At 37.9% G+C, this 14,554-nt stretch overlaps 1 protein-coding gene across 1 annotated transcript; it reads right to left on the bottom strand.

The window, feature by feature from the left end:
- Positions 1 to 1,465: 1,465 nt before the first annotated feature.
- LOC132563984 (uncharacterized) lies at positions 1,466 to 6,993 on the bottom strand. The gene is made up of 8 exons (XM_060228738.1): positions 6,880 to 6,993; positions 6,633 to 6,777; positions 6,240 to 6,355; positions 4,652 to 5,279; positions 4,098 to 4,314; positions 2,502 to 2,584; positions 2,188 to 2,307; positions 1,466 to 1,662 (listed from the first exon to the last, which is right to left on the bottom strand). The coding sequence occupies exons 1-8, from the start codon at positions 6,991 to 6,993 to the stop codon at positions 1,466 to 1,468; spliced, it is 1,620 nt and encodes a 539-aa protein (XP_060084721.1).
- Positions 6,994 to 14,554: the final 7,561 nt, after the last annotated feature.

Below are 14,554 nucleotides of genomic sequence, written 5' to 3'. Positions count from 1 at the left end.
TAAAGAGTTTGTGACGGATTTCAATTATTGTTTTGGTTTTAAAGGACAAGCATGTAGAGCTACTCGCTTACAAAAGATCAGATACTAACAATACATTCCTCCTAATAAAAGTTTACGTTGATTATAACACACATGTATCCTATGTAAGAATGCATGCTATCCCAGATTTATTTCCTTCGTTTTGTATAAGTTGAGAGAGTGGGCATTTCCCTCTTGTCGAGCGGGAGAGTGTATGACTAGAGACTGAGGGGTCACTAGTTCGAACCCTGACCGGTGACAAGATTTTTTTTAATTTCATTCCTTTGGTGTCATTGGCCACTCCAAGTGTAGAAGCTATATACCATTGAGATGCTCATTTACCGAAGATTCCTTGCAGTGTTGTAGCCTTCGGGGTCGAAGACTTTGTGAAGTCCCTTTAGTCGAGAGGTAGAGTGTCCGGCGAAGGGTCGCTAGTTCGTACCCCAGCAGTGACGGCGTGTAAGTTATTACTCCTTCATATGACAGTTTCACAGAGTTTGCTTTTAAATAGCCTAATAAATAGTTTGATCCCGACAAAAGTCCCAGTCCACTTTCCCCTCCTCTCTAGCCTAACGTCCGATGTAAGAGCTAGACTTCAATATTGTATTGTTTTTTATTATGCTTAATTGTACTTTTTTCTTTGCTTGGTGTTGAGTTTCGTGTTCTACCCAAATGTCACTGTGCCTATTTTGGCACCATTGCAAACGCATGTCGGTTTGAGTTTTCAGCTGGATAAACCTTTTTTTCGAATAGTGTAGTTCTGTGCATGATTTTAGATAAAAAAATCATAAGAATGCAATTGCTAATTTTTCCTTTCTTCTTTTCGAAATTATGTTAGATCTTCATTTAAATCTGAGCCCCCACCTTACTACCCCTACCCTCATGAACTCGGATACCTAATTTTCATCCTTCATTGGATATGTAGGGTCCGTTTTTTAGGTTCTCTGGGTAATTCTAATGTTCGATCCTCGTCGTGTCTAACATTTTCAGGTACAATATATCTTACACTATTATGGTGTTTGTTGTCTGCGTAAGTGTTGTGAGAAATATCTTTATTATCAACACGATTGGACACGAGACGGGGTGTGATTGAAGTCACGAGATACCACATAAACGTTATCAAAGATAACAAAGTCAAGTCATTTACATTGAATCACGTATAGTGATGTCCTGTACAAACTTTATTAAAATCTCATGCATCTTGATACACATAAAAGTATCCCAACCATGTTCATTTAAAAAAATTCCCCTTAAAACTAATGGGACACTAAATGAAAGGCATACAATACATACCATGTAAACAAGTCTCGAACAAAACAAGTATATGATAAAAACATACGAGTATCTCATCTTCAGAAAAATGTGAACTTGAAAAAAGACATCGGTTATCGGCCCTTATATTGCTCGTTCTTTTCGAGTTATACTACTTCCTCTTTAACAATTGACGTTATTTTGGAGACAGAGAGAGGTTGTGTATATGCCGGAGATTGGTAAGTTTAGAGAAACTGGCAGTCTTTGTTTTGACGTCAGCTCCAACGATGACATCAGCCACAGAATCAGCCACTCTTAGCACGTGGTATAGGACACCATTGGTTTTATCAAATCCGTTAAATATTGATCCTCCGTAATACCGTTCAAACAAACCTGAAAACAAGCACACAAAAAAGTCAGTAACCCGACGTGAAGCCTATTTTCTTACAAAGAGAACTATGTGAATTTTTTCTTGATTTCGATTCAAACATATTTTATTATTTCACAACCATTAGCAACAAGATTGGACACAAGTTATTATAACCTTATTTATGCACTTTCTCAAAATAAACTACGATTACAGCATTCGGCAAACAAAGAGGACATGAATGGAAGCTTATAATACATACAGCAAAGTTTCATTGATCTCCGAACTATGAAAACAAATTGTAATTAATCGTAATTTAGTGAAACTGTGCACATTTTAAAATATTTCATTAGTGTCTACAGGCAGATTTTTGCCTCCAGGAAGAAGTGAATCTAAATTATAAAAACAAGGCTACATTTTCATGATTAAGGAAAAGCAAATGTCTCTGCCTGTTCATAATTGGAACAATTAAAAAATGGAAAATATTTTCACAAGTGTTTCACATTAGTATTTCTTTGTGAAATTATCGTAAAACAGAAGTACATGCTTACCTGGCGGGGCGATCTGGAAGAGTTCCGTCACTTTACCTGACATGGGGTCAATCTGAATCAAACTCCATGTCGGCCGTTTCTCTGAGTACGAACCTTGAGGAGCCACAGTATACAGCAAAGCTTCGGATAAAAAAGAAACCCAAATATAGTTAGTAACACATAAACGAGAAATAATGACAATTAGATAATTAATAAAAGTGACAAAAGAGGAAAGAAATAATAAGGTATTCATAAGGTTAGTTTGTTTATGCCAGAGTTAAACCCTTAAGTTTGGTAGAAAATGAATTAACGACAATGATAAAACTAGTACTCACGTTCCTGTGGGGATAGGCGACCGACGTGGATTGACATGAACGTAAACGCTGATTTCTCTACTGGCACCATTTTGACAAAAGATCTGCAGTAAGAAAAATAGTATTTGATTTCCTTGGTTAGCACCAAACACCAAAACAAATGAGGTGTAATATTTTCCCAGCTCTGAAAAACGTGAAAAAAATATCTGTGGATGAAGTCAATTAATGATAACACATTTATCAGCATTGTTTATTTCCAATTCATGCAATTATTCAATTACTCTCGGCTGCACCTTCGAAATCCAAGGGTTCCAATCCATTCTCTTTGAAATCGAAGGGTCGGTTTACTTGTCTGTAAACCAAAATTCTTTCGTGGCCCCTAGCTTTCACGATTTCCACATCTCAACAAGTGTACAGTGACTAACTTTCACGAAACTGACTCGATCAACTGTTGTCGTCGTCCGTCACCTCTGTGTAGATTCATCACGCACTTGTCTTACTTCGCGGTGGTTAACTTTCACGAAACAGACTATACTATAATCAATGTCAATTCATCACACCCTTGTCTTAATTCGCGGTGGTGAACTTTCACGAAACAGACTATACTATAATTAATGTCAATTCATCACACCCTTGTCTTAATTCGCGGTGATTAACTTTCACGAAACATACTATACTACAATTAATGTCAATTCATCACACCCTTGTCTTAATTCGCGGTGATTAACTTTCACGAAACATACTATACTACAATTAATGTCAATTCATCACACCCTTGTCTTAATTCGCGGTGGTTAACTTTCACGAAACCGAGTATACTACAATTAATGTCAATTCATCACACCCTTTTCTTAATTCGCGGTGGTTAACTTTCACGAAACCGAGTATACTACAATTAATGTCAATTCATCACACCCTTGTCTTAATTCGCGGTGGTTAACTTTCACGAAACAGACTATACGACAATCGATGTCAATTCATCACACCCTTGTCTTAATACGCGATTCGTGGCATTGTTTCGATCATGAAACTCGTCATTTTTATGATGCCACATACAAACATTTCCACTGAAAATTAAGAAGCCACAATACTTAAAAGCAAAGCCGACCAATTTTCCTTTACATTATCGTACAATTCCTTTTCAAAATGTCTGGCGGGGGGAAGAAAAACATGCACTACATTATGTATGGCGTTGACTTTTGAGGTGGATGCAGTGCAATTATGTCTCATCCATAACCGAAAAGAAACTTTATCAATCCGTAACATTTTTTGTCAAAGTTGCTATATATTTCTGAGGACCACCCCGGCGCGTAAACAAGATAGCTTTCCTTCGTTTTTGTGAATATTATAGGGCGATGAGTTTAAATGATATATCGCTTAAAAGCGGACGTCATTGATGTGTTTCACCGACAATAAAAATATACCTTAGACTGATAAGATATTTCTATATGAGCAAAATGTCACAGAATCCCGCTTCGATGCCGAATTTAACAGTTCGCTCAACTTTGCGAAGGGCTCACAATTATTTATTTCAAGGTGATGGAGAACGGAGCCCTTGGGTTTAGGAGATGATTACTGAATTGATTACGTAATTTTATGTGACTTTTTAAAACGTACTGGTTGAAGAAGTTATACACGTATATTCTGGCGTCCAGAGTGTCGGGTGCATTTTCGTTACCCATCAAAACAAACAACTGTCCAGATGTTGGGTCCATGCTTGCCCATTGGAAATTCACAAACAAGTTCTCGGTGTCAAGGCTGCGGTAAATTTGTTTGTATACTAAACCAGTTCCGGGCACGTAGATGATCTGACCCATGACGAAGTGAAAGGTACCTAGCAGAGAAATAGAGACAATGAATAGGTTATTAAACAAGTACTGCAATCAATTATATGTCAAAGATTTAACTGTATATCAATATACAGTAGAATAGATTGGGAAAACAATTTATCGTAATAGATTGTACACAGGTAGTTACTCATTAGATAGAACATTACCCACGCGCACAAAACCAAAAGGAAAACAAACATGAAATGGGAATGGCAGGAAAACACTTCAAAGCGTTTACAAAGATTGAAAAATACCGATAGAAATCAACAAAGCAAGTCGTGAACAAGATGAACATTTCTCCAGACAGAAATATCTAAACCATATCACAGATGTTTGACTGACCAGCTTTTGTGTTATCCTCTTGTATTCCAAATGAAACGTAAGTTCGTGGTTTTACGTATTCAAGTGCACTGATAGGAACACCGTCAAAACCATGCAAGGACGTGGTGAGTTCCAACTTCCCATTATTGGTGTATAAAACCATGACGTCACTGGCTACGTCATCCATAGCACCACCCTTGTGATACATTGTCAACATTTCCGATTCTGCAGGATTAAGAGCTGTTATGCCATCCATAATGAACTCAAGTGGTTGTGTAGCAAACCTTTCTCGTGTACGTGTTAGATCGACACCGATATTGAACTGGTTCAGAGGTTGTACGAATCCAAGTTCGACAGAAATGTTAACAAAGTCTAAACGTTCCGGTTCAAATTCGTTATAGGCAAGTCCCTGTAGATAAAATGGAGCATCCGTATATTCGTTCATTGGGTAATTCATTTGGAGTTGTGATGCCATCCGCAATGTCCGAAAGTTTGGATCCATTGGTACTGACAAATAAGCCTTTTTGATAGGGACAGGGAGCTTGATCACTTTAACGTCGGCGCATTGATAGAAAATCGTCTCCCCGGGTTTGTGAGATTGGTAACGGGCTCGTATGACACAATGGTCGCATGGGGTGTCTGGAATCCTCTGCAAGACAAACCAGATTATTAAAAATTACTGCGAGAAAATGGAGATGGCAAAGATGGTTGTGATTTTGTGAATTTTTGAACATTTTTTTTAAAACGCAAATCATAACTAACAGTTGAACATATGGGGATGTTTAAATTCTTGTTTGATATCGGAGGTAGGTATACGCTGCTGGGGGTAATTTTCCTCGCTCGAGGTCTGCTACGCATATCCTATGAATAGTGACACTACTTCAGAATATGTTCGACTTTCATTTATTTTGACGACTTACGTTTCATGATAAAAATTCAACAGTTACCAAATTAGTTAAATTACTGGTTTGGCTCTCTTTCGATATACTGACGTTTATATCAATCATCATTTCCCTAATTCATCTTTTGTATTTCCACAATTTGAGCCTCTAGCTCCGGTAAAAAGCCCTGAAAAGACGAAACAACTCTATGATGCCGTTTCATCAATATGTACTGTATCTACTACAAAGTTCGCTTATTCGAAATACCTTTATAAGTCCTCGCTATGCTAGTTCTTGTAGATATTTTTAAAAAATGAATATTAATATGGCATACTTGATATTGAAATAAAACACGTGGGCTTTTAGATTTTAGTTTTAACATTAAGATGGTGTGTTCAAAACTTGCATAGTTTATTTTCTAAAGTATTTACATTATAGGAATTTGCCACACCACTGCTCCAAATGCTAATAACCCTATTGATGGGATTTGTTGGACAGACTTACTCGTAAATCCTTCGTTTAGGAAGTTTCCTACTCATAGTTTTGTGGTACAATGAACAATTCGTGGCCCTAGGGAATTTTAAAATATATATATCCTCATATGTCGTATTCCTCTGGTAGACAAACCTTCATATTTCACGTCAATCGGGACCGTAAATTCATAGTATGTGAACAAATTGTACCTACATGTCGGTTAGATATGAACCAATAACTGTTTATTGACTTACAATGACCGCCGTGTAATTTTGTTGGTGATCCTGTGCAAAGACGTACTTGTCTGGGACAAAAGTCAGAGTGGTAAAGTTTTCGCTGCCCAGTGGTGCAATGCTTATATCCATGAAGCCTGAAGTAGACAATAAAGTTAAGAAAAGGCTGTGGTCTGAATTGAACATGAGGAACCCCTTTTATGGCCATTACCTTATAAAGGATTCCAAAACACGGTTATCAAAAACCGGTAAGACAAATACACATTAAAAAGGCCAAAGTGCTCTCGATCGTCAGTGTTTGATAGAACACTAGACATTTAATTAGTAAATTGAAGGGATTTCAAACAATTATATAGGAAAGAAAGTGATACTACTACTAGTTTTGCGATCTTGAAAATTCAAAATTCCCCCTACCTGGATATCCAACTTCATAATGGTTGAAGTTTTGCTGCCATTTTATAAACATTTGCTGTCCCGCAATAAAAGGCTGTCCACGAGGCGTTTCTGCTGTCATACCTCCGCAGGGCGCACCGTGTCGAAAACATGTGTGGCTTCCTGACTAGAGTATACAATTAAACAAAGCCCAGTTCAAAGTAGTGACGTTATATCGAAAGTTTGACAGCAGAAAAAATGACATTGATAATCAAAACTGTGTCCTTACCAATGTGATGTCCATATCTCCCCTTTGATGCGGAGATATCAGACATAGGTGAGAATGACAGGTATGAAGGAGGCACGCTGCCAGCAGCAGCAAACGGACATTGAGCAACTCCATCGTGTTGTGTTACACGCTGTGTGTGTAAAACTATAATAATATATTGTTACATTATCAACTTCAAGTCACTACCTGTATCACATGATAGCAATCACTGTTGTTTATCATATTTACCGTGACGCTATCACGGGACCAACATCTGGGGTCATCTGAATTAGGACAAGGAATTTCTGTCAGCTTTAAGCTTGTTGTGTGTGTATTGTTGATGATACGAAACCAATCTGCATGACTTCTGTATCTCAATATCCCAAAACTTCTCTCTCCTTTCATGGTATCTGTGGTTAAATTATTTGAACAATTGTCAGGGTTTTCGGCATTTCTACACAAAACACGTCTTAATGACCAATTTTTGTCGACCTTATTGTTTTTCTAATACCGGGGATACATAATACCAGCAACGTATACTAATTAAGTATACGTCCCAGATAATACAGAGGGAAAATAAACTGCCTTTATATCTTGGTAAGGCTTGAAGGAGTTCGAGTTAACTAACCTTGTGGTGTTTATAAACCATTCTTATCCAAAAGCGCGTAAATATAATATTTCCAAAATAAACAGTTATAGAAAACAAGCTTCATAATTTTCAGACTGAGTGTGTTAACTTTTGAGACAAGTATTTTTGTTACGAAAATTAAACCTCAGATCATATCCACTACCATGTTCAGTATGGCAAATCAGTGCGAGTCCTCTTGTCCAACGGAAAGGAACTGGTCATTCTTTGGTCAATTGCTGACGATTATATAACCATCTTTTTGGCTTTCGGGTTTTAATATTTCATATCATTGCCTGTGATAGACCTAATTATGTACTGCTGTGTTATTGCATGTTTTACTCTGCGTTTGTATTTCTTAGGTGTAAACTGTCTGTGATAATCTGTATACATGTATGTAATATCCATGTTTTCTTTGCTTTTGTTTCTGTTGCTTTCTGTTGCTACCGCACGAATTTTATTCCTGTTTGATATATGCAACACTAGATCTTGTATCCTCTTGCTTGTATATTTTATGAAATCCTTAGGAATATCTGTGCGCGTAGACCGAAATTGTCGGTCTCTAAAATGATCATTTAATGTCAGGATTCAAATGCCGCTGACGTCTTCAATCGAAACCTTCCCCAACCAACGACAGAACTGTAAGCACCTTGGTTGTTCGACTGCATCATATGCCCTACAAGAAACCGTTTACTGTAACATAGAGCATCAAAGTAACATGTACATTGCCTTTTTGGATACACAAAAGGCCTTTGATACTGTATGTCACTCCGGACTAAAAGCCAAACTGCATTGGCTCGGGCTTGAAGGGCAGATGATCAAACCAATTCGCCAATCATATATCAATAAATTGAGTGCAGTGACCTATGGCGGTAGAACGTCAGAATGGTTCACTGTTAACTCGGGCGTGAGGTAAAATTCCTGTGATATGGACATCTGTGACATTATCCATCATGTAAGTGTGTCATATCGCTCATTATATACTGTAAACATGGCTCTCTGTCTAATGTTCTCTTAGACTATGGTCCCCTAATTTACAATCATTTCCTGGAAATGTGACGATTGTCTGTGCTCTATTTGGTGCAGAATTTCTCACATCTGTCCTGCCGGACCAAGCCTCCAAAATTAAACTCAGGATGATGTGTGCAGCCTTCATCAGAAAAGTTCTTTATTCAGTTTTCATCAAAAACAGAACTGACGCTGCCCTGTCAAATTTATTCAGTTCATTTAAAGTATATCAGTAACCTGCAGAAAAAGTCTCTGCTTCAGTCTTTCAATCCGATTCTTCTTTATTTTAGATACAGACGAAAGGCATTCGTGTGCAATATATTAAAAACATCATGTTAAATAGAAAGACAGATAATAACACACCTTTAATTAAAATAAAACAGAGAGTGAATGATTAAGATTTTGAACAGCATCATACAACCGACTACATGCTAAGCATTTCACTCATACAATTACATTACTGGTTCCCATCTCGCATATGATTACATACACATTTGTCATAAGTTATACTGAGAAGCAGTGTGTATTAACATGACCTATGTCAGTTTTCAGAACAGTGTTCACCACATAACTCACCCTAGGTAAGGTAGACGAGGCATAATCACATAATCATTCTTCGCTACACGATAAAACCCGCTGGTTTAAACATATTTTACTATCGGTATTAGATAAATAGATCAGAGACAAGTTCTAACAACTTATGAACTCTTCACCATAAATGAAATTACAAATGATGAATATACTGCACGTGACACCTATTTATACTATAAATATGAAGATAAGTAATTCGTAGACGTACAATTGTAAGTTTAAATCATTTTGTCAAGAGGAGAAAAAGATGAGATGATAGGATAGAAAGAAAAAAAGAGAAAAAGAGTACATATTTTATGTCAATTCTATATTAATTCAGTGCCGAATACAAACAGTGCATAATTAGGTAGTGATTTAACAATATTACGATTAGTTTCATATGAGTAAACACCACTGTCGCCCCATAAGATAGTTTCTATATTAAACTATATAATCTCGCTAAAGATGAACACCTGATATGGACAAACAATCTTATTCAATAGGAAGTTACGATATATGACAAAATACAACAATTAAATTCAGTAACTTCCGATATTCTAACCTCGGCTACGAGCACTAAAAACCATCTCAAATTACAGCACCTTATCCATTACACTATCATAGACTTTACCTAATCGTAATGCAGCAGATACCATGACAGGCACTTAAGATATAATTACATTTATGTAGATACAGATAGAATATGTATCAATAGCAGCGATCACAAATACATGTAAGTTGCATTGATATGTATTATCGTAATGATCCCTACTTTTCATATTCCAGTTATACTTATACATATTGAAATCAAATTTCGAACTCGGACGATTGGAAATAGGTACTAAGCATCAGCTGTCCACAGATCTCGAACTGCCAGATCGATCATAAAGAAATATGGATTTGAACTGATCACGGAAATTTGATTGGTCGACGCAGTTCGTTTGTTTCGTGAATAAACTTTAAATCTTTTATCTAAATTACGCACTCGTTGGTAATATATATAGAGCCTATTAGTAGAATACAATTATACCAACTTATAAAAATTAATATTATTGTTATACATGTGATGTTAACATAAATTGTACATTTGGATCACGTGGCTGTCATGTGACATAGACACTATCATCATCAAACTTTATTTCCCCCGATTTGGGTATATTTAGATACAAAATATATACATAATCAAGAAATTTACAATATGTTACTAAATGAGAACATTATAATTCTTTAACACATTTACACAGTGCGTATTATCGCACGATAGCAAATTCTTTATATATATATACATGTATATATTTATGTACATATAAATATATAACTAAAACTGTTTGTTGAACCACAATTGAGAATCGCGACCTCAACTCAGGTCAGCACAGCTAGGCATCGTTGCATATGAGTTCAGATGTATTTCAAGGAGAGTTTAAGTAAATGTGGACAGCTTTTCTGACAAAGGCTGGACACTTCATTCTGAATTCGTTCTTGGTTTTTTCGTCAGGGAGATCTGGAGCGAGTGACTCAGAACCAAGTAGAGCACACATGCGGGGCCATATTCTAGCAGAACATTGTCCAAAAAGTTACTTTTCAGGGTACTGGTTGAATAACATGGCACGCATGTATGACTGGTAATATCACGGATGTCTATATTACAGTGTCTACATCTTTGAGGTCGATGCACAGGAACACAAGCCAGGACACTACAGAGATGGTAAACGAGTCTTACATGTGTCATACAGGTACATGCGTTCCACATCACGTAAGGGCGGTACACCGAGTGAATACGGCTGAATCTACGAAAGTCATTGTCGTTTCCTTGCCTTGTCTTTAAAGAAGTGTTTTCAAATCGACTTAGGCTTTGGTGATGATTCGTTTGCATTCCATTTTCCCAGGGAATATAAACTCCCGCTGATATTTATCGAGGAGTGCCCTTAGGTTGTATTTGGCTAGTATTGCAACTATGTCAGGAATAAACCCGCGTTGTTGGGTTGCATTTCCGACTTCACTTTCGTATGTGAAATTATATAGCCGGTGTAAGAATATTCTTTTCACGAGGAACTTACAGTCTAAGCGGATAATTTATTACAAGAATATTAGTTTCCGTTAGTCGATCGTGGCACCTATTCGTTGAACACCCAAAAGACATTCTGCGATGTCTGATCGCGTCACTTTCCGTAGGTTTAAAATAAGTTTGACACAGTAATGTTGGAAAGTACTAAGAGTCCGACTGTCGATGTGATTAAGTTGGATCCAGGTTTCGCAGCCCTGGAGCATAGACGTAATTACTACTTTCTTGTAGAGGTTTACCTTCACGAGAGCGTTAACTGAGGTCGAGCTAGCGTTAATACCAAGAACGGCGTGAATAACTTTTCTACCCTTTTCACACCCGTTGACCCCCCTCTGGGTGTGATTCATCCTGTTAGAAACAAAAACGCCAAGTTGGACCTGGGAGACAATGTCGTTTGTATTGGGCTAGTTCCTAGTTGCCAACAGAAGAAAGGTTCCCTCGGAATGAACCTGTCAATCACGATCACGTTGCTGGAAGGCTAAGAGATGCGACATCGGGGGTTTGACTGTCAGAAAGGATATTTTTGCAGCCATGCAGCGCTCACATTGTTTTATCCATTTATGGACGTCAGTCTCCAATCCAGACCAAACACAACGTTTTCTCACTATAGGAAGCGTACGTTTTATACCCTGGTGCCCCAAAACTGTAAGGATTATAACATTTGCTGTATCATTGACTCAGGTGTTACAAACAGGTCATTTGTCCTACTTCTGGGTCCTAAACCTTACACCATTAAATGTCATTTTCCTCGGTAAATTAGTCCCATTTCTTAAAAATTTTCTTAGCGATTTTTGGTTCTTGCCGTAATTGCCGTTCTTTGGGTTTGTTCCCCGTTTTCCATCATTTCCAAACGATTCGAATATTTTCATCGTTTAATGAGAGTAATTCCGCTCTGGAGTATTCGGGAAAGGTTGGCGTATCAGCAACAGATCAAAATTTGCTTCTGCCATGCAAGCCATTTAAACGTAGCAGAAATATTGCAGAGTCACATCGGCATACGGTTGTTCTCTTATAGCCCTCCTGTTTCTACCCGAAACGCAGTCTTGTGACTACCACTTTCATCAATAGCCACTTGGTAGCAGCCTTGCGCTAAATCCATTGTGCTGAAATACTTTGCACCACGCAACGCATCTAGAGCTTCCTACATACGTGGCAACGTTAATTGTCCTCTCACTTAAAAGCCGATAGTCCACGCAAAGTCTTAGGCTACCGTCCTTTTTACGCACGGGTACCAATGGCGCAGCGTACAGAGTTGTACTTTTTTCTGGTGACGTTTTGACGTAACATTTTGTTAATGTGGTCGCGCACTTCCTCCATTTGATGGAATGGAATGCATCGATAAGCCACTTTAATAGGAACCTCATCCGTGGCCTGGATCCCGTATTTCATAAGATCCGTTTATCCCTACTCTTCATCATGTTGACAAGAACAGTCTTTGTATCTAGAGACCAACAGCGCCATCTACTTGTCTTGCCCTGGGATTAAATCAACATCTCCCGTAAATGGTACTATGATTGATCCAGTTTAATTATTTCTTCCGTAACTGTCTCAGATTCAATGGTCTCCAGACGAACATTAATTTCGGACTCCGTAATTTGTACCTCACATGATGTTGACGTCACACATTCGGTAAAGTTTTCCACGCATGTGTTGTGCCAGTTAGACTCTTCTGTGGTAGCCGTACATCCTCACTACCAAGGTTGACAACTCTTACAGGAACTCTACCGTTGTTTACTTCGCTGAAAGTATCCACAACAACAACGTTCTTTGGCAGTGAACCACTGTTTCCATGTACTGATTGTATAGCGACAGTGTATGGGTTGTTAGCTTTGATTGACAGGTTGTCCCAGTAACAGCTTTCATAGAAAGGAAACAATCCGTCCTCGAGTTTCCAGAGGTTACAGCGATGCTGGTTGGGTCATGGCTAAATACTCTTCCCGGGTCCCTACATGGGCACCAATGTAACTGAGGTCATTATTTCAATGCCTCCACTAGGGATCAAACCCGGGACTCCTAGCTTACTAGTCTGACGCCGCTCAACCGATCGAGCTAAAGAGAAGTTCTCTCGGTGTCTTTTCACTTAGCCAACATTTTGATTGTTATTGTATACAGGTAAGGTATTTTGTTCGCCAGGTGAGACTAGGTGTGAAAGGTAGAACAATAGGAGATAATTACAGGTAAGGCTATAGACTTCTTCATAAAACTTCCTACTTTCAAGAGAGAAAAATAACTCTGGATATTTAAGAATTACATGTATTTTTATTTCACATTGAATGCATTTACAGCATTAACTTTCTTATATACCCTATTTAAAAGAAACATAGCTACTCTTTTAAATTAAAGAAAAATATATGAATATAAAAAAGTACACACATGGCTGCTATTTTTCAATTACAGAATCATAGAAAAACATAGGAATATCAGAAAGTACACATATAGCTACTATTTTTCAACTATTTCAATTGTTTATGTATATATACATATATAGACACTATATTTCAAACGTCCTTTTGAATAGGAGTATTATGATGTTCTGTGCACCTCTATATCATGAATTAAAATCACCTATTAGTAATTCAATGGTAAAAGCTTATAATTTGTATAATTGATACACTATATACGTGAAGGTAAAAGGTATTCCTATACAAAAGGAACCTCCGAAGGATCGGCACCTTGTCGTGGTCGGCGGGTTTGTGTACCTCGGAGACCCCTTTGAGCTATGCCAGCGGGAGCTTCGTTCTCCTGGAAGGGCAACCCATGCTGGACAGGTCGGAGGGTAGAGGTTTGACGAAGAGCGGTCCACCGGTCCTCCAGGTTAGGGGGTTGGGCATAGGGCTAACAACCCTATCCCGGAAAACACAACTATGTTACGGAAACGGCAGCGAAGATAATCAACACTACTGGGCGTGACGGGCTTTCAGAGTCATCGGAAGATACTTGTATGAATGACAGTGGTGATGTAGCCGCCCTACATGCCACACGGCATAACGGGCATGGGTGAGTGATACAAAAGGAAATTAATTAATTCAATTCGGTACTAGAATGTTTTTTTCACAGCAGAATTTTTCATAACTGGTATTTCTTTTTTGATGCAACACATGCAGTTTATTTCACTATTTCACTGTAAATGCAGTAGATGGGAAGCAGCATCAGCATAACCAAGCACATCAATTTGTCCATTTCTGTATTGGCCTTTCAGTTGACTAGGGTGATAGTCTATAACCCCATTCATACCACGAAAATTTGCTCATATATGCAAATTTACACATGAGTAAATTTACACACATAAGTAAAAGTTAATTTGCTATGCGTTCATAAGCGATTTATGTACCGTCAGTAAATCCCCAAATTGGCATTTGGAATAAGGAGATGGACCGATTCAGACTGATGAATTTTCACAGAAAAAAGGGGTATTCCCTTGCTGTTTGGGA

The sequence above is a fragment of the Ylistrum balloti genome, unplaced genomic scaffold (assembly GCF_031769215.1).
Source record: "Ylistrum balloti isolate Yb309-2 unplaced genomic scaffold, AGI_CSIRO_Ybal_v1 Utg371944, whole genome shotgun sequence".
In the NCBI taxonomy this organism is placed as follows: Eukaryota; Metazoa; Mollusca; class Bivalvia; order Pectinida; family Pectinidae; genus Ylistrum; species Ylistrum balloti.
The sequence above is the reverse complement of the archived record's forward strand: the minus strand, read 5'-3'. Positions and strand labels throughout refer to the sequence as shown.

What these genes read in the sequence shown, in the direction of transcription:
- LOC132563984 (XM_060228738.1), bottom strand. Translation starts at nt 6,993, where the DNA reads ATGGAGTTGCTCAATGTCCGTTTGCTGCTGCTGGCAGCGTGCCTCCTT. An exon ending in GAGATATGGACATCACATTG is followed by an intron (nt 6,778 to 6,879) that starts GTAAGGACACAG and finishes TGTATACTCTAG; the next exon opens with TCAGGAAGCCACACATGTTT. An exon ending in AGAGGATAACACAAAAGCTG is followed by an intron (nt 4,315 to 4,651) that starts GTCAGTCAAACA and finishes TTTCTCTGCTAG; the next exon opens with GTACCTTTCACTTCGTCATG.